The 22898-nt window shown below is 38.4% G+C and overlaps 1 protein-coding gene across 1 annotated transcript; it reads right to left on the bottom strand.

Annotated features, from left to right (window-relative positions):
- Nucleotides 1-10494: 10494 nt before the first annotated feature.
- Nucleotides 10495-21994, bottom strand: MFAP4 (microfibril associated protein 4). The gene is made up of 6 exons (XM_083379273.1): nucleotides 21835-21994; nucleotides 17783-17873; nucleotides 13353-13516; nucleotides 12319-12415; nucleotides 11676-11858; nucleotides 10495-11015 (listed from the first exon to the last, which is right to left on the bottom strand). Exons 1-6 carry the CDS (start codon nucleotides 21838-21840, stop codon nucleotides 10768-10770), a joined length of 789 nt encoding a protein of 262 aa, XP_083235399.1. The 5' UTR covers nucleotides 21841-21994; the 3' UTR covers nucleotides 10495-10767.
- Nucleotides 21995-22898: the final 904 nt, after the last annotated feature.

The following is a 22898-nucleotide window of genomic DNA, read 5'->3' as shown; positions in this document are numbered from 1 at the left end:
GTTTTAATCGGTGGAATCTAAAAATAATTTAGATCAATTAATTCGTTTGCCTGGAATGAAAGCAGAAACCGAGGAGGAAGAGGAGGATTGTAGGGAGAGGTTCCCACCAAAAACAATATAACAAATTATGGACTTTTGTAGAACTATAAAAATATGATAACTAAAAATGATTTTATAAAAAGCCAGAATTGGAAGTTTGAACCCCCTGCTCAGTGCAGGAGTACTATTTAAAAGTTTCCAGACAAATGGCTCTTGAGTTGCCATTTGTACGTATTAAGCAAAGAGGAACCTACCACCTCTCTGATAAGGTAATTCTACTGTTGTTAGGCCCTGTTTCTAGACCAGTGTTTTTCAACCACTGATGTTGCCTGGTGTGCCGTGGGAAGAATTGAAAAAACACTGACCTAGGAGACAGCGGTGAGAGGAGGAGGAGGAGGAGGAGGAGGAACAGCCACGGGCGGAGCGGCGCTGCAAGACTCTCTGGCGGAGAGCCTTGGCTAAGCTGACGGCCCTACTTTGCTGGAAGCAAAAGCCCGGGAAAAGAAGTGGGCTCGACCTCTCTAGGCACCAGGGCTCCATGGCAGCATAGCTCCGCCCCCTTCTCTGGCTTCGGAGGGTCTCTTGCTGAAGAGAGAGAAGCTGGGGAGAGGCGACCGGCTCGCGTATCGGAAGAGGACGGGCGGGCGGCCAGCCCGGCTCGCCTGAGCTGTCGCATGGTTGGTTGCCTGCAACGTTCGAAAAAGCTCTTCTTCCCCAGCACGCGCCGCTTACTCCTTACTCCCCGCGCGGCTGAGGATGCGAGACTCCCGCGTGGTCGGCTGCCTGGCTCCGCTTTCTATGCTCGCCGCGACCCCTTGCCCCAGCCCGAAATAGAGGGATCTGACCGCTTCGCTCTTGGAGGCTTCGCTTGCATCTGAAAAATTACATGGCTGATTTTTTTTTAACCTGTTCTTTTGATACGTTGCATAATAAAATGTCCTTTGGACCAAAGCAATTAAAAACCTTTGGGGTCCCCCCCCCTCTGGAGTGAAGTGCTTTTGATGGTAAAGGTGAGAAAGAAAGAAAAAAGGAAGGGAAAAAAGGAGAAAGGGGGAAGGGGAAAAGGGAGGGAGAAAGAAAAAAAAGGAGAATAGAAAAGAAAGAGAGAGAGAGAGGAAGGGAGGAAGGAAGGAAGGAAAAAAAGCAGGAAGAAAAATTAAAAAGAAATGCAAGTAGCTTCCAGTTTCCACAACAACTAGAAAGCAAGAAATTGAGAGAGGGAGGGAAAGAAAGTGGGAGAGAGAAAGGCAGGAAAGAAAGGAAGGAAGATAGAAAGAAAGAAAGACAAAAGAAAGAGAGAAAAAGAAAGAAAGAGAAAAGAAAGAAAGAAAGAAAGAAAGAAAGAAAGAAAGAGAAAGAAAGAAAGAAAGAAAGAAAGAAAGAAAGAAAGAAAGAAAGAAAGAAAGAAAGAAAGAAAGAAAGAAAGAAAGAAAGAAAGAAAGAAAGAAAAAAAAATGAAGGAGAAAAATGCAGAAAGAAAAATTAAAAAGAAATGCAAGTAGTTTCCAATTTCCACAACAAGTAGAAAGCAAGAAATTGAGAGAGGGAGGGAAAGAAAGTGGGAGAGAGAAAGGAAGGAAGGAAGAAAGAAAAGAGAGGGAGGGAAGAGAGGGAAGGAAGGAAGAAAGAAAAGAAGGGAAAAAAGAAAATACAGAAAGAAAAATTAAAAAGAAATGCAAGCTTTCCTTTTCCTTCACAGCAAAAACAAACAAACAAAAGCCCCAAAATAAAATAAAATAAAATAAAGAGGCTAATAATAATAATAATAATAATAATAAGAAGAAGAAGAAGAAGAAGAAGAAGAAGAAGAAAAAGAAGAAAAAGAAAAAGAAGAAGAAGAAGAAGAAGAAGAAGAAGAAGAAGAAGAAGAAGAAGAAGAAGAAGAAGAAGAAGAAGAAGAAGAAGAAGAAGAAGAAGTTGGAAGGGACCTTGGAGGTCATCTAGTCCAACCCCTTGAGAACACAGGCCATCCTCGACTTACGACCATTCGTGTAGCGACCATGGGGAGGTCCAACGGTGTGGAAAACAGTGGAGTGCCTCGTGATTTTTTTCATGAAACAAGTGTGCCTTTGCCCAAAAAAAGGTTGAAAAACACTGTTCTAGACAATGGGTAGATACAAAATCAAAGTGGCAGCTCTGAATTTCATGGGGAGTGTTTGTCCCACATTCAGTTATAATGAGGCCTGGTTTGAGCCCTGTTGCTACACTCTTGGAAGAATGGAACATGGTCGTCTTTCTTCTTTTATCCAGTTATTAGCAGATTGATGCAACTAATGGGTACCTTTGATCTCTCTCTGCAGGCCCAAAATTAACACAAACCCCATGAGGCCTGGTTCCTGTTGCTAACGTTGCTTTCCCCACCTAAAGCTTTCTTATCCAAATCAGGTTATTTAAAATATTTCATAGAACCCTTCACATTTTTCCTGAATTCATATAATGTTTTTAACCCTGCTTTATTTTTCTTTGACCCCCCCCCCCCAGGTCTTTACAGCAATGATCAAGTATTTATTTATTTATTTTTATTGAAAAGTTTTAAAATACAATTTTCCTTTAAAAATCCCCCCTTCCCCCTCCCTCCTCCCCCCTACCTCCCCCCCTCCCCCCCGACTTCCCAGAGCTAAATACAAGGTATATATATAAAAAGCAATCATAAACAATCATATACTAACAAACTATAAACTCTAAAATCCATCACTCTCTAGCTTATATAGGATAAACAAACCTTAGTAATATTGAATATGTATAAAAGAAACTAAAATAAGAAAAGAAAAAAAACGAAAGAAGACTTATTCAAATGCTACATAAAACTTCTTAACCCTATACTTGTTCTGGATAAACTCAATCCATTTTCTCCATTCCATAATATAGCGTTCTTGCGAATGGTCTTTCAGATAGGCCGAAATCTTCGCCATCTCTGCCAGGTCGGAAACCTTTAAAGTCCACTCTTCTATAGTCGGCAGTTCCTCTTTCTTCCAATATTGGCCTATCAAAAGTCTTGCTGCCGTAATTAAGTTCAACATCAATTTGGTGTCCACAACTGTAGCGTCTGCAATTATTCCCAACAAAAAAAATTGCGGACAAAACTTTATCCTCTGTTTAAAAATCTTCTGCATATTCCACCAAACTTTTATCCAAAAGGCCTTAACCTTCTTACATGTCCACCATATGTGAAAATATGTTGCGTCTTCATCACCGCACCTCCAACATTTAGGCTGATAATTCGGATACATACTTGCAAGCTTTTTAGGATCTAAATGCCATCTATAAAACATTTTATAAAAGTTCTCTCTTAGATTTTGAGCTTGAGTAAATTTTACGTTCCTCACCCAAATCTTTTCCCACGTGTCCATTGTGATAACTTCCTGAATGTTTTGGGCCCATTTTATCATACAATCCTTAACAAGCTCTGTTTCTGAGTCAATCTCTATCAATGCAAGATATATCCGTTTGATATGTGCAGGTCCCTGATTTCTAATTTGCTTTATCAAATTTTCATCAGTGATTGTAAATCCATTTTTCTGGTCTTCTTTCCACCTGGCCCGTAACTGAATATATTGAAACCAATTTTGAACAACCTTCTCTTCTCGCAAGAGGGTATATGATTTCAGACACCAAACATTTCTTTCCAAGCTAAGGATCTCCTTGTACGTAGTCACATCGTGTTTGAAGCCAGCATGTATATTTTCTATTGCGTGTTTTGGAATTGCCCACAATGGTATCTTGCAACTTAACTTATGTCTATACTTCTTCCAAACTCTCAGCAATGCCTGTCTTAAAATATGCACCCTAAACACGTTGTCTACCTTCTTATTATACAACAAATATGCATGCCAGCCAAACAACAAATCATGGCCCTCAAGATTTAATAACCTCCCTTGCGTCAAATTAATCCAATCACTTATTCCTACTAATGCAGCAGCTTCATAATATAATTTAAAATTAGGCAATTTAAGGCCACCTCTCTCACGAGTATCCTGCATAATCTTAAGTTTAACTCGTGGCTTTTTCCCTGCCCACACAAATTTATTGATACCTCGCTGCCATTCTTCCAGATTAGAATCTTTCTTAAGAATCGGTATCATTTGAAATAAAAATAAAAATTTAGGCAGGACAATCATTTTTACTGCTGCAATCCGTCCCAACAAAGACAATTGCAACTTTTCCCAACTCTCCAGTTCTTTTTGAATTTTCCCCCATAGTTTTTCATAATTATTTTTATATAGCTTTGTATTAGAGGGCGACAAAATCACCCCCAAATATTTAACCCTTTTAACAATCTCAAATCCAGTTAATCCTTGTAAGAGAGCCTTTTGCGAAACTGTCATATTTCAAGATCAAGTATTTATTGTACTTCATTATATTCTATGCAGACATCCACTTTTTATTACTTTATGTTATTGTTTTTGTTATGGTACTTTATTATACTTTTATTACAGTACTTTATTATACTTTATTTATTTAGACAGTATTTACGAAGCCATCACTGGATATTACTATTGCAGTGCTTATGTTAACCATTTTTCAGCTGTCTGGAAAAGGACATTATAGTTCTTAGACATATATATTCACTCATGTGTCTGTGCGTGTGTGTGTGTGTGTGTGTGTGTGTGTGTGTGTGTGAGAGAGAGAGAGAGAGAGAGAGAGAGAAAGTGTGCATGTTTGTGTATTTTGAGGCAGCCCTCAAATGATGATCACAATTGGGACCAGAATTTCTTTGCTTAGCAAGGCAGTTGTTAAGTGGTTTGCACCTGATTTTACGATGTTTTTGCCACAGTTGTTAAGCAAATCACTGCAGTTGTTAGATGACTCACACAGTCATTACACAAATTTGGCTTTCCCATTCACTTTGCTTGTCAGAAGCTGGCTGTGAAAATGACAAATGGCAATCATGTGATCTCCAGGAAGTTGGATCAGTTGTAAATAAATGCCAGTTTCCAAGCAACCTGAATTTTGATCACGTGGTCAAGGGGATGCTGTGAAGTTGTAAGTGTGAGGACCTGTTGTAAGTCATTACATTTCAGGGCTGTTGTAACTTCAAATTGTCGCTAAACAAATACTGTATTTTCTGGCGTATAAGACTACTTTTTAACCCATGAAAATCTTCTCAAAAGTCAGGGGTCGTCTTATACGCCGGGTGCTGAAAATTTAGGGACAGGGCTGGCTGGAAAACCTGGAGCGGATCTCCCATTTAGTCTGCGCAGGGAAAGCAGGACCAATTGGAGAAGAAGCTGCAGTCTGTGATTTTTTACAGGGTTTATAGGGTTTCCTGCCTTAGCAGGGGGTTGGACTAGATGACCTCCAAGGTCCCCTCCAACTTCTTCTTCTTCTTCTTCTTCTTCTTCTCCTTATTATTATTATTATTATTATTATTATTATTATTATTATTATTATTATTATTAAATCCACTTGCACTGTTTTATGTTTACATGTTTGATGACAAACAGCCTTATGTTTATAAGTGACAGTTTTCCTACTAAGCACCTGCATGTCATAAGCATTTGAATTAAAATTACCATATTAAAATAAAATCTGATGTTTTTTAATTTTTATTTAGTGTGCGTTGGAAGAGGGGTAGTCTTATACGGCGAGTATAGCCCAAACCCTATAATTTAACAGGAAATGTAGGGGGTCGTCTTATACGCCCAGTCGTCTTATACACCGGAAAATACGGTAGTAGTAAGTCAAGGGCTTCCTGTATATGTGTAGGGCTATAGGATGGATTTTAGGTTTCTAGTCCACATTTGACTGTCATTTGAAAAAGCATATTGTTCATCCTATTTTAACTCTGTTTTTCGTGTCTTTTGTGGTTTCTTAATCCCACCAAGCTTTTCTTTACTCACACAGGTACTATATATCCCCATATCTATGGAGATTCTCAGTCATCCAGGTCATTGTTGTCCCAAAGGTGCTTTTTCAAGAGGCAACTGGACTTCCTTCTTTCTCTTTGAAGACATTTCACTTCTCAACCAAGAAGCTTTTCAGCTCTTGAGTGGATGGTAGGAAATGGAAGGATTTATATTCCTTGCAGACAGCTGGTCATTTGCATTCTTTTGGAGAGTTGTTGAGGCCTCTTGGAGGTTTATTTGTGTACTCAAGGTCACCTGAGTAGTGCAAATGGGTGTGGAGGCTTCTTGAAACTGCTGAAAGGGCTGTGTTGTAGACTCGAGATAGATGATGTCGTATCCCTCCGCCTCTGTTGAGAGCTGTTTTACCCATCTTCTTGCATCTCTCCCTCAAAATTATTCATAGCCTATTTCATTTTATAAATGGTAGCATCCTTTGAGTTGACCTCAATGTTATTCCATGGGTACACTGTGTATTTTTCTTAATGAAGTGGTTTGCAAGTGTCTTCTTCTGTTTTGTTTTGTTTTTAAATTTCTCAGACTTGCCCAGTTTTGGTATTTCCTATTATTCTTCCACCTAAGAACTCACTGATTCTGGCCTTGCTTTGTTTTGAAGCCTAGAAAAGTTAATCCAGATGACATCACCTGTTGGGTTTGAATTCCCAGCTATTCTTGCTGAAGTATAGCACTCTCCTACTCATGGATCATCTCTCTAGTTTGTTCTCCTAAAACAGCAGCTCAGAGAACAATTAAACTCAGATTCTTCCAAATATTTTAGACTCTTAGAATCCTTGATCATCAGGTATGTTGGCTGGATTAAAAAAATCTGAAAGGTACTATTTGTCCCCCAAACTAGGACATTATAGTTTCCAATACACTGAAGGCTGTATGTATTTGTAATCATTCTCATGTGTAATCTGCATTAGTACAGATCCTTCATGAGTTTAGCCACTCATGCCTCTAATGAAGTGAATTGCAGCTCATGAAAGCTATGCCTTTTATTAAATGATATTAGTCAAAGTTGCTACCAGACTCTCTCTGGAATTTGAAGAAACTCAGGGAAAAATTATTATTTTGCATATCTGCCACTATTTTCTTTTTTCTCTCTCCATAGATGACTGAAACTTTATGCAATGACAGAATCACAAAACATTTAAAGCAGAAACTTCAGAATTCATTAAAGAACAGATAGGAAGAAAGGGAGAGACCAATCTGAAAATAATTTTAGGAGAAAGCCAAAAGAATAACTATTTTAAGAATTTGGGAGAGTCTGATTTTAGAATGAGGTAGAGGTGGAACAGATTTCTATTGTTTGATTACTGTAAGATAAAATGGAGAGATTGGCACAGTTAAAGTTGCATTGCATTTTATTAATTAGATTTGAGGGCAAAATTGAAGGGTAGGTTTGGCAGGTAAGGGAAATGGTTTGAAATTTGAACAGAATATGATAGACTAGGATCAGAATATGATAGACTAGGTATCATAAAACTGCTTAGAATATGATAGTTCATGGCCAGACAACCACATGGTTAAAGTAGACTTTATATTTACAAGCATGTTCAAATAAGAATAATAAGAAATATGTTTTATGGAATGTAAGTGGGTGAAAAAAAGAAAGTTACTTTGGATTAATATTGCCTGAGATAGGAATATGAAACTCTGAAAAAATGGATATTTCAGAAATAATATTAGATGAGGTTTTGTGTAGTTTAGAAGCTGAAGTCTTTACTCCAGAGAGACTTAGATTAACATTTCCAGTTAGCGCCAAAATTTAGCTCACCAAACTGAGTATGGATTTAACCTCAACTGACCTCAGCTCCTAATTGTGAACTTGAAATGGGGATTGGGAGGAACCTGGTCATACAAGAAGGACAAAAGGAAGAGGAGGAGGAGAGGGGGAGGGAGCTTAAACTGTTGACTTGTAACTTGATTAACACCTCCCTTTCCCCCTTCCTCAGCTACTTCTATATTGCTTCCATCTTTCCTCTTTCACCTAAGCAACTGCTATTTGCAAACCCAAGAGAACCATTCATCCCTATGACTCAGCTCCTTCCGAAGAAGCAGCCCAAGCTAGTCCAAGAATGCAATGAATCACTTCAAGATGATGAGCCTATTCTGACCAGTTTCACCTCATGGTTGGAATCCCAACTGCAAGATGAGGCTGAAGGTTTTCCTGAAAAACACATCCATAATTACAAAACTGTTTGCTTTGAAGCCATTTTGCTAAGCACTAGTGCTGATAATTTACCTCTGGGACTAGAGAGGTGCAAGCAGCTTTGCACCATTGGAGAAAGAATGGAAGCTATGTGAGGAACAGCATTGGGAAACACTGAGGCTCAGAAGGCTGAGAATGAGGTTAAAGAATATTGCAAGGATGAGGAAAAAAAGATCTGTCAGATTGAGAGTCTTTTTCTTGGGTGGTATACACCTTCAGAGTTGGAAAAATCTGAAATCTGTAACTTCTTTTGCTGTATCTCTCTTTTTTGGCTACGGATATCCCAAAGGGTAGGTTACACATGAATTTCTCTATCCTAAAAATTATGGAAAAAAATCAATTATTTATTATAACACCATTAAGGAATAATAGCAAAATGACACGCTTGTCAGCATCAAGAGTTTGATCTGCTGGTGATGATAAAGACTAGGGCAGCATGCTCTCCAGTGGTAAAGAAAGACCTAATGATTTCACTGTCTCTCCCTCCTTCCTTTGATAAACCTTGATGAATCACCAATTCTTTTTCACTATGTTGATCTAGCCTATGGTAATAAGCAAAATGGAGGGGAATGGGGAATACCATCCTTAATTGGCTTCTGGTATCAGCATAGCCATGGAACTATTTGCTGACATCCATTGTATTACCATGTGAAATCCACTTTGGGATTGCTTTGGGTGCAAAACTAAAGCAGTACACAGTGGGCATAGCTATCATATCTTAAATTATACTATAAGAAACTCATTTATTCTTTGTGGAAAAGAGATGAAATATGAAATCAAGATATCAGAAAGATTCTAAAAGTGTAGAATTTGATTGCGTCCGGCTCTCTCTCTGTACTTCTTTTTATTTTATTTTTTTCAACTAGTCAATAAAATTCAAATGGCACTACTGATTTTTGCTGGTTCCCTGTAGATTCAGTCTTTCAGTTACATAATATGGGGTAAACTATGCAGTTCCCAGTTCTGTTTGGACAGCAGTACGGTGTGCTGAGAAATTTGTAGTGACTAATGGAATTAAAGCCTCTTATCCTCAAGGAAGTTCTCCTTCAAAGAGAATATATGTAGCTCAGGGTTGAATTGTGGAGTCCTTTGTGCTCTCTGAGCTTGGTTGTTTACTGCAACCTTTTCAATGTGCTATTGCTGCTATTGCTGATGATGTTATCTAGTTGTTTCATATGCAAGCAAACAACCAAGCTCAGAGAGCACTAAGGATTCCACAAGTCTTCTTTCCTTTGTACTCTCAGTGAACTATTTCATTGTGGGACCCCCCCAAAAAAAGGAAGACATCACTTTCTAAGGCTCCAAATACATCTGTTTTCTCTATTACATTCACTTGTCTTAATTTGCATGGTTGCTAATGACTTGTTCTTACCTCTTGTATAATCTTTCCAGAAATTAATTAATTTAACCTTTTGGCTTGAATTTTCAACTTCCCCTTTTCACAGATTACAGATACAAACCTTCACTGTTGTAGGTCTAACCACCAATTTATCACTCTCTCCCACGACATGCTTTTGCAAGATCCAAACTGATTTCTTTGGAACGTGCAAAAGAACATCAGGTTTTTTGGGATCTCTGCCCATTGCAGTACTGTAGCCTCAGGTGTCCTATAAATTTAATTGCTGAGAACAGAATCCAGATGGTGAACAGGCTGTAGTCAAAACAAGTCTTTTGGCAAGATACGAGAGCAGGCTAGAAAGAGGATTTCCATCTTCAGATTTTTACTTTAGAACTTGGACCATGTCACTGTCCAGACAGATGCTGCAGAAACAGTTTAATGATAGGGTAGATGTATGGGGGTGGGATTTGGCCCAGAAAGGGTGGCCTTAAAAGTCTTTATACTATTAACAGTTCCACTGGTCTCTCAATTGTCCATATTTGGAGAATAGACTTTCATTTCATTTCATTTTTAAAAGCAAGATAATTGCTATCACCTTTGGAACCTTTTCCCTGAACCTTACAACACTTGTTCCCATCTGCCAGAAACTTCCAACTGGATGTGTCTACTCTGATCATTCTTAAATGTTTTCTGAGTTCTGTCCTAAATCCTCTGGTCTCTGTAGTTTTGAATATTACAAATCCTTTGTTGGAGGACTGGGATGGGGATAAAACAGGAACCTGGCTTAGATGAGCCATTCTTCCAGTTGTGCCAATACACTTTACCTTATTTTATTAATTGAGGCAGGCAGATTAGCCTGGAACATTACCATAACCCCTATAGCCTCCTCCATTTTTTCTTTTCTGCTGAATGCTGAAGAGGAGCTAGAAGAGATGGGGTTTATTTTTGGTATGTTCCCAATGCAGTTTTTGATTTGGGACATTGAAATGGTGGGCAGGACCCATGACCAGTCATATTGATGTTGGTGAAACAAACCTAGCTTTCCTGGGAGAGCAGGGAGGTTGGTGGCTACCATAACTGTGATGATTAGTACGATAGTAGGATAAGGCACTGGCAATTATCTAATTGTGTTGGGTCTCAGTAATGAGAAATGGGTATCTTTATTGAGAGTTGTGTTCTCTGAGGAATAATTTGGTGCAGGCTGCATGCTAAAGGTAGGAAAACAGAGTCAAAGTGATGAAATACATTAACAATTGGGAGTTCAGTCTACATCAAGATTCAAGTGGCCACTAGAGGAGAAAAATGGGAAAAGCCACCAGCTGCCTTGGATCTCAAACACGACGTATTTTCATTTCACTTCTCTTGAGAGAATAGTAGAAGCCTTTCCACTGGTACCAGTTAATGCCATTGGCATAGGACAGATGTGGTCCACCAAGGTAGAAGCCATTGAGGTTGGAAAAATGGCAGCTCTTGAACCACCAGGCACCTGATGAGAGAGCTGCACAGTTCTGCACATAAAGATCTTGATCACGGTCAAATGTGGAGAACTTCTGGCCACTGTGATAGGACAATGAATCACCTGTTGGGAATATAAATAAAAAAAGGTAAAAATGTGACTTCACAAAGCCGATAGGAATAAGGAGTAGTGTTGTGTGCCTATTTGAGAGTATATTCATTGGAACCTACATATTCTGATCAGGGATAGCTGACACTGGAATGTTTTGGGGCACATTTCATAACTTATGTTTCAAGATTGGAGGGAATATGCTGTAAAAATCTTTTAAATGACTTCTGATTTCCCCATAATATATTCTGATCCCATATATCAAAGTACAGGGTAAAACATCTGTCTGAGGGAAAGAAAAAGAGCTGGCTGTAGACATCATTTTAAGACACGTGGGTTTATGTTAGTATTTGGACACCCCTAGCCCAGAAGGGTTTTGGAAATTATAGACCCAATATATGAGAAGGACAGCAAGCTATGGATGACTGATCTATATACTAGGCTGGGGAGAAACATCATTCTAATATTCATGATAATATATGGATCCAAACTGATCCTACTTAAATGCCTGATTACCAAGTTTGAGACAAGGCCACGTTTTCCATCTTTTAAAAACAGACAGTTGCAAATGGGTCACAACTATCACAATGTAAATAGGTTTTCCTATCTTCGTTTTGAGACTCAGTCTTACTCTATTTTGTACTGAAATGGGACTGGGAATCGGGGGTCTCTTACCTGCCCCTCCATCAGTAAAGCCAGATACATGGAGCGTGTAGCCATCCTCTTCTGCACTGATTGCATTTGGGGAAAGGGAGAAGTCAGCATATTTAGCAAAGGCGGTATTATTCTCAAAGTCGTCCAGTTCCACACGTAGCTGATACTTCTGCTTCAGGGTGAGAAGGTGGATATTTTGCAGTCCTAGAAAAGGTGGGAAAATAGGTTGTGGGCTCATAGTTCTGGTGCCTTGGGAAAACGTCCAAAGCACCTCCATTTATTTTCCTACCCTTTGGGGATGACCCCCATTCTCTTGACAAAAAAGTGCTGGCCAGACAGAAAAGCAAGACAGTTCTTGGCTGTGCTTGCTGGCTGAGACTAATAATAAACAGAGCAATTGCACTTCATGATGTAGTTTTCTGGCCCAGGTTTCAGCTGCTTAGGGGAGAAACCCAAACATTTTACATTCCAAAAGTTTCTGGCAAAAGTAGATGTCTGGATCAAGAGATGCATAAAATTCTGAGACTGGGGAGAAGCCAGTGAGGGAAAGGGTGGGAAAAATCAATGGCTTTTGGCAGAGGCTCCTCAGAGAGGAGGACGAAAAGGAGAAGGAAAAAGAAGGAGGAGGAGAAGAAGAAATTTCCTTGCACCCCTTTATATTTACCAAGCCAATATTCACCATCAGCTTTGCCAAAGCCAAACCTGTAGTCATTCCATCCCCGAAAGAAACTGATTGACCCATTGAAACGTTTCTGGAAAACCTGCGAAGTATAACAGTTTTGAGGAAAGATAATTGTTAAATTAACATCAATTTGTCAACAGTTATCCTGAAGCTGCATTTCTGTCAACACCATTGAAAGAAAATAATCAAGGAGATTATGCATTATGCTAAGTTACATTGCTGAAACATGGTTAATTGGATAATCCAAAATGATTCATACACTATGCTAAGCCTTATTCTAACAGTCTTGGTTTAAGCGCGCACACAATTTATCACCCTCCTATTTGCATCTTCCTATTTTAAATACATATTTGCTTGTTTGACTTCTGGTCTTTATAGCCCATTTTTCTATGCTAGACACTATCTCACTTCTACATTGGCTAACAAGACAAGGAAAAGTACTGAATTGCTTATATCTGTAGAAAGATGGCATTATTCCATAAACAGGGAGACACCACAAAAATGTGTGTTCCTGGTTGATCCTAAATACCTCTGAAGTTCAAACTAAGAAGTGAAAATATTCACAAGAGACACAGATACCTTGGCCTCATGAAAAAGAGTAATGTAGGACCTGGTTTGGAAAGATCCGGAGTCATAGCCCCAGTTGACATTAGAGCTCAATGAGTTAGTAATCAATTGGACCTCTCTCTTCTGGTCCAATTTACCTGAGTGGAGTCTGTGGTGATAAAATGAGGGGAAACACCCTTCCATATTTGTTGTCTTAAACTCCCAGGGAAACAAATGGTTGCAATATAGTACTACAAGTTTCTTAAAGCTTTATATTGAACAATATCAGCACCACAAATGATACTGAAACTACAACTAGAGAACAGGCCAAGATCAAAGAAATCAAAGTTATGGAATTTCCACCAGACTAGCACTGAAAAGCCACTACTAATCTAACTCAGCCCTAGGATCTCTTGCGCCTCCATGGGATACACTTTCCCATTTTGAATCCATCCCAAGGACTTCATTACCGTCCATTTTCCATCATCAGTGGTCATGTCACAGTACACGGGGACAGGGACATTGGGTCCTGCTGGAAAGATGAGGTACACGCCATCTGTCTCTGAACCTTGATCGTATATATCCTCACAGTCAAGTGGAAATGAATCTTCTCCGCAGTGTTGAGATTGCTGAGCTATCCCAGTGGGAGGAAAAGCATATTACTTTAAATTTAAATAACCCATCAAGTTTATGACATTATTTTGGCTTCTGATTAACCATTTTGCTTTAAAGCAGAGAGTCAGTAGTCCAAGGCAATAATTATAAATCTGTTGCTATTTTACAAATATCATAATTACTTTGTTCAAGATCACCTATTTGGGTGATATTTCTGAGAATAGCTTAAAAAGCTAAGAAATAAATAAAGGTTAAGAAATAAATAAAATAAAAATACTACATTTTGTTAATTGAAATTTATATATGTGTGTGTGTGTGTTTGTGTGTGTGTGTGGAAAGGTAAAGGTAAAGGTTCCCCTGCACGTGCCTGCTAGTCGTTTCCAACTCTAGGGGCCGGTGCTCATCTCCGTTTCAAAGCCGAAGAGCCAGCGCTTGTCCGAGGACGTCTCCATGGTCATGTGGCCAGTATGACTAGACGCCAAAGGCGCATGGAACGCTGTTACCTTCCCACCATAGTGGTCCCTATTTTTCTACTTGCATTTTTACGTGCTTTTGAACTGCTAGGTGGGCAGAAGCTGGGATGAGTAACAGGCGCTCACTCTGTTACGCGGCACTCGGGATTCGACCTGCCAAACTGCCGACCTTCTGATCGACAAGCTCAGTGTCCTAACCCACTGAACCACCATGTCCCTTTATATCAGTACATATTTGTCCAAATTTAGGCACATTTTTAACATTCAGCCAATGTAAATAGATTTTATAAATAATTTTCCTTACTGATTTTTTGGGGGCAATATTATTTTAATAAATATATGCATTTCAATACAGTCTGCTGTCACATACAGTAGATGTATACTCTATATGTAATTTTGGAAATGTTAACTTGTAATGTACAATGTAGGTCACTGAAGACACTCTTTGGATGTGTTTGAATGTCATCCCATTTCTCCAGACACATACGCATAAGGGATAACAATTTTCCTTTCCGGATAGATTTCAAATGTATACATATTTCTCTTTAATCCTCATTGAAATGGGTGTTTCTAGGTTGTGGCGATTGTGCATATGTGCATTTAAGTAGTAACTAAATAGTCACCAAGCATGAAAAGCCCTAAAAATTCATATAAGCAAGAAACTTCTAGCCAAGACTCCTATTAAGGAATTGTTTGAGTTATTATCTCTGTCAAAAGACACTCTTGATTATGTGCAGGGATAGCAAGCACTGATCTTTATACTATAGTAACTGCCATCAACTAAGACTTTTCTAGAAATTCTTCCATACATGGGAAGCTATTTCTTCATTCTTCCAGTACAGTTTAAACAATCTATGTGGAGGAAAAAATATCAGCTAACAGATGGAAAATCATCTGTTATCCCCTTAATTATCTAGAACTAAGAAGAAATTTCCTGATAATGAGAACAATTAATTAGTGGAACAACTTATCTCTGGAAGTTGTGGGTGCTCCACACTGAAAGTTTTCAAGAAGAGACTGAACAACCATGTGTTCAGAATGATATAGAGTCTCCTACTTAAGCAGGGGGTTGGACTAGAAGACCTCCAAGGTCCCTTTCTACCCCATTATTCTATGTTCTATGAAATATTCTGCCTAATATAATAGAATCATTTGACATTGCTTGAGTCTCACAAGAAAAATAACAGAATTTTACTAGCAGAATAATTATTGAGAAAGAAGAAAACAGTGGTTGGCAATATCCTGAAAGAGCAGGCTGGTCAGTAGTAATCCTATAATATTTTGTTACCAAGAGAGGAGTGTAATAAAATGCCACAAAGGCTATATGTTGCCTACTTCATTGAAATTCTATTCTTCTTCCAATAATATATATGGGATACGAAACTCTGTTTTATTATCCCAACAGATTACAACAGATTGCTGATGTTGTGAGTATGGATGATAACAAACAGAGATTTTCAATGCATCTTCTGTGCTAAGGATGAGACCATAGCTCAAGGCTGTCACTCTCCTTTATAATGGTAGGTGGGAATTATCTTAGGAAGTCAGGTGAATGGTCAGATAAGAGACAGCATAGCCTGCAGCTCCATAATAGGAAGGACAAGAGACTGAGGAGGGACTTTCCCTAAATTATCAGTCTGTAAAGGAGATGCTCTCAAAGTAGCCATTTCTGGACTAGATGGACAACAGACCTGACACTTCTTGTGTATTCCAAGATTCTCTATACTGCATTATAAAAATAAAGAAAATCCTATCCAGTTTTGATAAGCTCAAGGTTGACTCAGCCTTCCATCCTTCTGAGGTTGGTAAAATTAGGATCCAGATTGTTGAGAGCAATATGCTGACTCTGTAAACTGCTTAGAGAGGGCTGTAAATCACTGTGAAGCGGTATATAAGTCTAAATGCTATTGCTATTTTGGGTATTCCAGAACACTGTATTTAACTATAGTGAAAAGATCCTATGATTAAAAAGACAAAAGGTGCTGTAATGTAAGCTGCAATCCACAAATGACCTCCCAAGAGGAGACTTTCTGGCTAACTGGAAGCAGTGTATTTTTCTGCCCAATTTGATTGCAAACAGCTGTTCAGAAGCTGAAAGGATAATTTAAATGCTTGTTTGTGTCTTTTGTGCTTGCCTGAAAGTGGACTATGTTTTAATGTTCTTCATTTATTTAAAAAATGGCTCAATCTGCTCGGTAGACTAGTGCTGGCCCAGATTTTAAAAAAAAGTATTCAAAGAGCAGTTCTGGAAGTAAAAGTTTATCTGTCTTGAAATGTTTTAACAAATGGACTTGGCTGATCTCAGAAGCCATGTAGGGTCAGCCCTGATTAGTATTTGGATTGGGAGGATTATGAAATGCCATGTCTGTTAGCTAGATTAGGAAATCAAAGAAACCACAAAACAATGGCAAACTTTCGTAAAGCTGCCAAAAAAGCTTCACAGTCAGAATCATCAAGAGTTAAGCTCGACTTGAGAGTTTCTTTACTTTTTAGCACAAGTGCTCTATTTAATTGTAGAGGAAAGTGCTTTATACTGAGTTGTGCCAATAACATTAATATACTTCAGATGGGGTAAATGGCCATAGTTCTAAGAACCCTTAGTTGAACCTATAATCTTTAGAAAACAAACTTGATTGTGATCTATTGTAAAGCTGATATGCAACCATAAAGAAATCTAATCATTTTCTGGGAGCAATATAATGGCTGAGGGTTCCCTGACAGACAATACATAAACGTAACATGCATTCCTAGGTCAGTCACTAAATGGCAGGAAAGAGATAGAGAATTTTCTATATTCTTGGTTGGTGCTATCTAGGAATCATCAAGATTTTTTCAATCCACTTCCAATACAGAAGGGGACAACTCACCACAACCAACTCGCCGCGGGACAACTTGCCGCAGGACAATTTAACAATTCAATTTAATTATTTGAAATAAATAAAAAAAATAATTTTTGTCATTCACATTTCATCCTGTCCTTCCTTTTGCATCCATTTTTAGTGATTCCATCCCACCATTTCTTTGATATTTGTGTAACTCTTGTCCCGCAGTGAATTGTCTCATGATGAGTTGCCTGCAACAAGTTGGCTTTGGCAAATTGGCTGTGGTGAGTTGGCCGTGGCGAGTTGGCCATGGTGAATTATCATAGACTCCATCCAATAACCCAAGTACTGGCACATTTTTCTGGCAGTACTGCACTCCCAGGAGAGCATTCTGAGCTGCTGCCTTTTCTCCCTAGCAGAGGCTTGTCAGGGAGACCCCAAGCACTGGAACACATGAAACCCTGAAGTCTTTAACTGATGAATCAAGTTGGAATGGAGATCCAGTTTGGTTTGGTGGTTAAAGCATCAGGCTAAAATCCAGGAGACCGTGAGTTCTAGTCTACCTTAGGGACAAAGCCAGACTGACCTTGGGCCAGTCATTTTCTCTCAGCCTTAGAAAGTAGACAATGGTAAACAACTTCTGAAACTTTGCCAAGAGAACTGAAGGAACTTGCCAATCAGTCAGTAGTAAAGATTGACTTGAAGGCACACACACAAAAAAGTTAGAATAGGGAGAGGCCTCTGATGGGCTTGTTTTAGGGTTTAGAGAATTCTATTTATGCCCCTGAGTCATAAAAAGCTCTGCATCACCTATATTGACAAGCAGATTTTCATAGTCTCAGATAAGAATTTTTTCGTGCCCAACCTAAAGACGGCTAAAATTACTTCATCTAAAGCTGGTGTTACTGCCTTCTTTCAGTCGACATAATGTGGAAAGAGTATATAGAGGATTCTGAGTATGTGCCATAAATCAGCCTCAAGAGCACTTACCTGAGTTGATGGCCTGTCCTTGCAGTGTTGGCAGCTGAAGAAGTAAAAGGAGGAACAAACAGATGGGCAGAAATGAGGAGGCCTGAGAAAGCTAAAATGAAAAAGCATGACTTGTCATCCATGGTACATACTGAGGAAAGAGGCACCTTATTATTAATAATAATATAATTGCCATTGTTTTATAAAGATCTACAAATAGAAGTAGAATGAATGTGACAAAAGAAAGCAAAGATATTACAGACAGGCAACTTGGATGCAATTCTAAAACATCTGGAACACTACTTGAACACTATCAGCATTGACAAAATCACCATCAGTAAATTGCAGAAGGCAGCTTTACTTGAAGCAACTTACAACTTGCAACAATATATTATTATTAAACCACAATATCTGCCTATCTCAGGTCCTTGGCAAGGACTTGTTGGATAGACAAAAATGCCAAATCTAGTCTAAACATCTGTCTGGCTGTGTGACCAGCCTAATTATAATATACAGTATATACTGCCTAATTCCCAGCAAGTCTTTCTGGCTGGGAAAGACACTGTCCTAGTATAATTGGCATTGTCTACCAAGAAAAAATAAAAACAGAAATCTGCAAAGTGTGCTTAGCTTGCAAAGGGGTTATTTATGTTGAACCCTTCCTTTTGGTCATTTTCACATTAAATATTACCGTGGCAAAAAATAAAAATCAGATTTTGCTGTCTCAAGTGAAAAATGTGAATGAACATTTTCTTGGGTTCAGAAGCTTGCTGAAGGCCTAACAAACTTCTTTGTTAGTGATGATATGAACTCTAGTGCTCAAAGTTTTATAGCAATGTAAAAAGAGAGAGAGTGTGAGAGAGAAAAATGGATTCATTGATTGAATATAGAGAAATATTTGTCAGAGATGGAAATATATCACAATATAAACCTGGCAGTTGAAGCTAGAAAAGTTGCCTACTTATTTATTAGTCACAGCAGTGCCTGTAAAAGGAACAAAAAGAATCAGGTTGATGAAAGTGGCCTTGTTGTGGTGCAATACAAACTCTGCCCCTTTTGTAAGTGTGTTGCAATCTTGTATGCCTGCTCCAAAGGGGAAGATCTTGCAGTATGGTGCTGGAATGTGGCTTTTGTCATTGTGAGGCAAACAGCAAGAAATGTGGATACTGCTAGAGAACGTGATTTGGAGACATTACCTCATGATGACAGGTCTAATGTTCAGGTCACAAGAAGCCCTAAATATGAAGATTCAGAAACTGGCAAAGAGATGCTTTTCCCTCTCTGGTGCAACATTAATTTAATTTTAATTTAATTTAATTTATTAATATTTCTATACCGCCCTTCTCCTGAAGGACTCCCGAAGGACAATTAATATTTGTTATTTCCAAAAGTGGGAAAATTTAGAAGGAAAATTCCAAAGTTCATCTACCATTATTCATATTCTCTTTAACTTTGACAATCTTTCAACAATACACAGGTTAGACACAAGTTTAGGTGGAAACTTTTGTGTATTCTGTTGTTTTTCTTGGCTTCAGAATTTTATTTTGGCCTGTGGGCTGACATCGGGGAGAAAAATGCACCATAGAAACATTTTAACCAGATTTGCCAATTTGTTGAATGTATACATGTCCCAGTTACTTACTTTTTAAATAAAATATTTACATACTATATTCTGGTCTGCTGCTGCTGTTGTTATTATTGTTTGTTTTGTTTTAAAGTTTGTGAATTTGCATCCTACTTGTAGAACAAAATAGGTATCTATCTGTTTTTCTGGGCTCTAGTCCTCAATGCATGACCATAATTGAGCCCCAAATTTATGTTGCTAAGTGAGAAATTTGTTAAATGAGTTTTATTCCATTTTACGACTTTTCTTGCCATGTTTGTTAAGTGAATATGGTTTCCCCATTGACTTTGCTTATCAGAAAGTTGCAAAAGGTGATCACATGACCCCCAGACCCTGCAACAGTCATAAATGTGAATCAGCTGTCAAGCATCCAAATGTAAATCACATGACCATGGGGATGTTGTAACAGTCATAAGTGTGAAAAATGCTCATAAGTCACTTTTTTCAATGCCATTGTAACTTCAAATGTCTGTTGTAAGTCGAGGACTACCTGTATAGCAATGTTTCTCAACCTTAGCAACTTGAAGATGTGTGTACTTCAACTCTCAGAATTCCCCAGCCAATTGAAGTCCACACATCTTTAAGTTGCCAACATTAAGTAACACTTTTGTACAGTGTTGCTCACTCTCTCATTAAAGTATTTAAGATTGCAGTCAAGCCTTAAAGAAATTAGGATGAAATCATAGGTCATCTCTAGAATACGCTCAGTAAGATTTGCAAGCAAGCAAAGAGCAATGCATATGAAACATTGAAGAAGTTCTTTCTGTCTCCACATCATGTCCCCTAGCCATCCCTCCAAGCGCTTCATATTTAAGGAGTCACATGTCAGACTACGAAGCATAACAAGTAGGTAACCTTGAGTTGGATTCTGGTATGAATACAGAAAAGCTCTCTACAATAAACAGTATTCTACTTGAACATAAATGGATGTGTGGAATGGAAACTGGGATGCTAGTCTCCATTCCTGATGAAACTATGCAGAGGTACATTTATGGAAAATATGGGCCAGCAAGATTTCTTCATGCAATCAACAGTCAGTATTCTAGATAGTGCTAAGAAACAACACACACACACACATGAAAGATACCTTGAACCATGGAATGTTTAGCTGCTCAATTTTTGTACTATAACAAATGGTTTTCCTTCATATCCAAGTTAGTGGAATTACAGAGGGCTAATTGATATAACTGAGTCAGGTATCAGGTGTGCTCCTTGCTAAACTCTAGAGTGTTTCTGTCCATGTATACAGTATATATGAAGTTACATAGTCAGAGAAACTCTAGAGATCAGAAGGAGCACATCTGACTCAATTGCAGCTTTGATTGCAAATGTCTGAAAAAAGATATTTCCATACTGTAGTTCATACAATCATGTTGGCTCACATTCATTTTTTAAAATAACCTTCAGCTTCTTATTCTGTCCATTGCTCATTAATCATTTTGCTCTGTGAAAATTAATATTCCCTTATCTCTTTTCATTTATAGGGAATCAGGGCAATTTTCCTCTCCTCCTCTCCCCATTAATTTTGCAAAGTATTTTGTATGAAATGATTCATTTCATAGAATTCTATTAGGTACTAATTAGATATTGATAAGATTTACCCTGATCAATTAGCTCTTGTAATTGTACTATCTTGGATATGAAGGAAAACCATTTCCCCCTTTTGTTACAGAACAAAAATAGAGTCGCTAAGCAGTCTATGATTCAATATGTCTTTGGAAAGCAATCCCTTAATAGTATTACAGAGAAAGAAAGTAAACATCCCTTTTGTTTAAGGAATCAGCTTCATGATAGGGAAAACAAATGTCAGAATTTAAGAAGACAAGGAAATCCAGCCATATCAAAAGAAAGGTCTGTTTCATTTAGCATTTTTCTTCCCTACAATGGCCAAATAGAATCCTCCAGAAATGTCTTGGCAAAATATTTGTCACATCTATCATACATCTGTATTGGGAGGATATCTTTACAATGTTAATTTTATATCCTGCCTTTATTCCAGGAATACACAGAGAGATCTTCCTTCATGTAATCCTCACAGCTACAACCTAGTGAAGTAGGCTGGGCCCAGAGAAAGGGACTGGCCAAAAGTTACCCAGTGAGATTTAATGGCTGATTCTACCTAGAGACAAAAGTAGACATGAATCTGTCAAGTCCTAATCTTAATCCAAGACCTTAATCTCTCCACCATTCTGGGTCTCAGTTTTCACATTCAGCCATCATACCTAAAAGTTACTGAAGCTGGCTTTCACCATTTCTCCTAACTGCAAATTCCATTCATCACATATGACACTGAAATAGACCATTACAAAAATTAATTTGACTGGGAGTGAGGAGAGAATACCAAAGTCCAAAGGAAAAAAAAATAAATCAAACCTTAGTTCACAGCCTAATTCACCTCCCTTCCAAAATTATCTGTTGCCCTCAAACTTCAGATTCTTCACTGACTTACCTTCATGTTGTTCTGTGGTTCCTGAGCTGTCACTCCTGTTGCTCTTTGTATAGGACTTTCTGTTTTGTTTTGAAGCTGATTCTTTCACTCTCCTTTGCAGGCCTTTAGCTGTACACCTCCCACCCACTCTGCTGCCTGCCCACTAACATACCCCAAGCCAAGGAACAGACATGATGTGTAAATCCTGGATTTATAGCCCAAAGAAAAGTTGGGAGGGGAAGAGGGGGGCAAGAATGTGTTATAGAAAAGCAAGGCAGGAAATGAAAAATTGGAGAGGAGGGGAAACACAGAACAAGCCAAGAGCTAGATGTTTTCCAGGCTCTTGGCATGAACATAATGTTGTTATATGCCTTTCTCACATATGTGGAAGCAGACTTCCCCCACATCTCTCTCTGACTCTGTGTTTGTGTGAGCATATTGGAAAAGGTGTTAAATTTTAACTTTAGATGGAAGAAAATATTCTTCAGAGCCAAAACTTTTGGGTGGATTTTATGAAATCCCAAAGAGGCACTTCCAGTGAAAGGAAAAAATGATGATCTTGAAGTTAGTATTCTTGTCTACTGTGGAAGAAGGGTGTGACATAGTCATGGCTCAAAATCTAGAGTTCTTGCTCACAGACATGTTAAAAGGAGGTAGTAGAAAACTATAGCAGCATAAAATGTGTTGCTCCCACTGGTGATTCACAACCTCCCAGAAGCACAGTGATAGCAACAGTTGTTTCCTTATTTTCAGAGTCCAATGGATTCATCAGGTTTTGCTTCCCTTGTCTTTCAACAAATGTTATTAACCAGTAGAAAAATATCACTCTCTTTTATGTAGGCTGAGACAAGAGAATGACTAGAATTTTAACAGATATCTATATCAGTGAATTTAGTTATCTGTCAAAAACTGCACTGGGTTTCCACAAGAAATGAGTCATAAGACTTGCTATAGCATTCCTCTGGAAAAGAGGCACCACAAACCCACATTGAAAAATGTTACCACTGGTTATCAATTAATGTCAGAAAAATCACTAAACTTGTTATACTGTGAAGAAGCAGAGAGTCACCTTTTTCCTTCCCCTT

Source organism: Vipera ursinii (assembly GCF_947247035.1).
Source record: "Vipera ursinii genome assembly, chromosome: Z".
Lineage (NCBI taxonomy): Eukaryota > Metazoa > Chordata > Lepidosauria > Squamata > Viperidae > Vipera > Vipera ursinii.
Note: the sequence above shows the minus strand (reverse complement) of the source record. Positions and strands in the feature narration are given on the sequence as shown.

Excerpts from the sequence above, each read along its gene's own strand:
- MFAP4 (XM_083379273.1), bottom strand. Across the intron at positions 13,517-17,782 it reads AGGACAGGCCATCAACTCAG|CTCAGCAATCTCAACACTGC; the intron begins GTAAGTGCTCTT and ends CCACTGGGATAG. Across the intron at positions 11,859-12,318 it reads TGATGGTGAATATTGGCTTG|GACTGCAAAATATCCACCTT; the intron begins GTAAATATAAAG and ends CACCTTTTCTAG.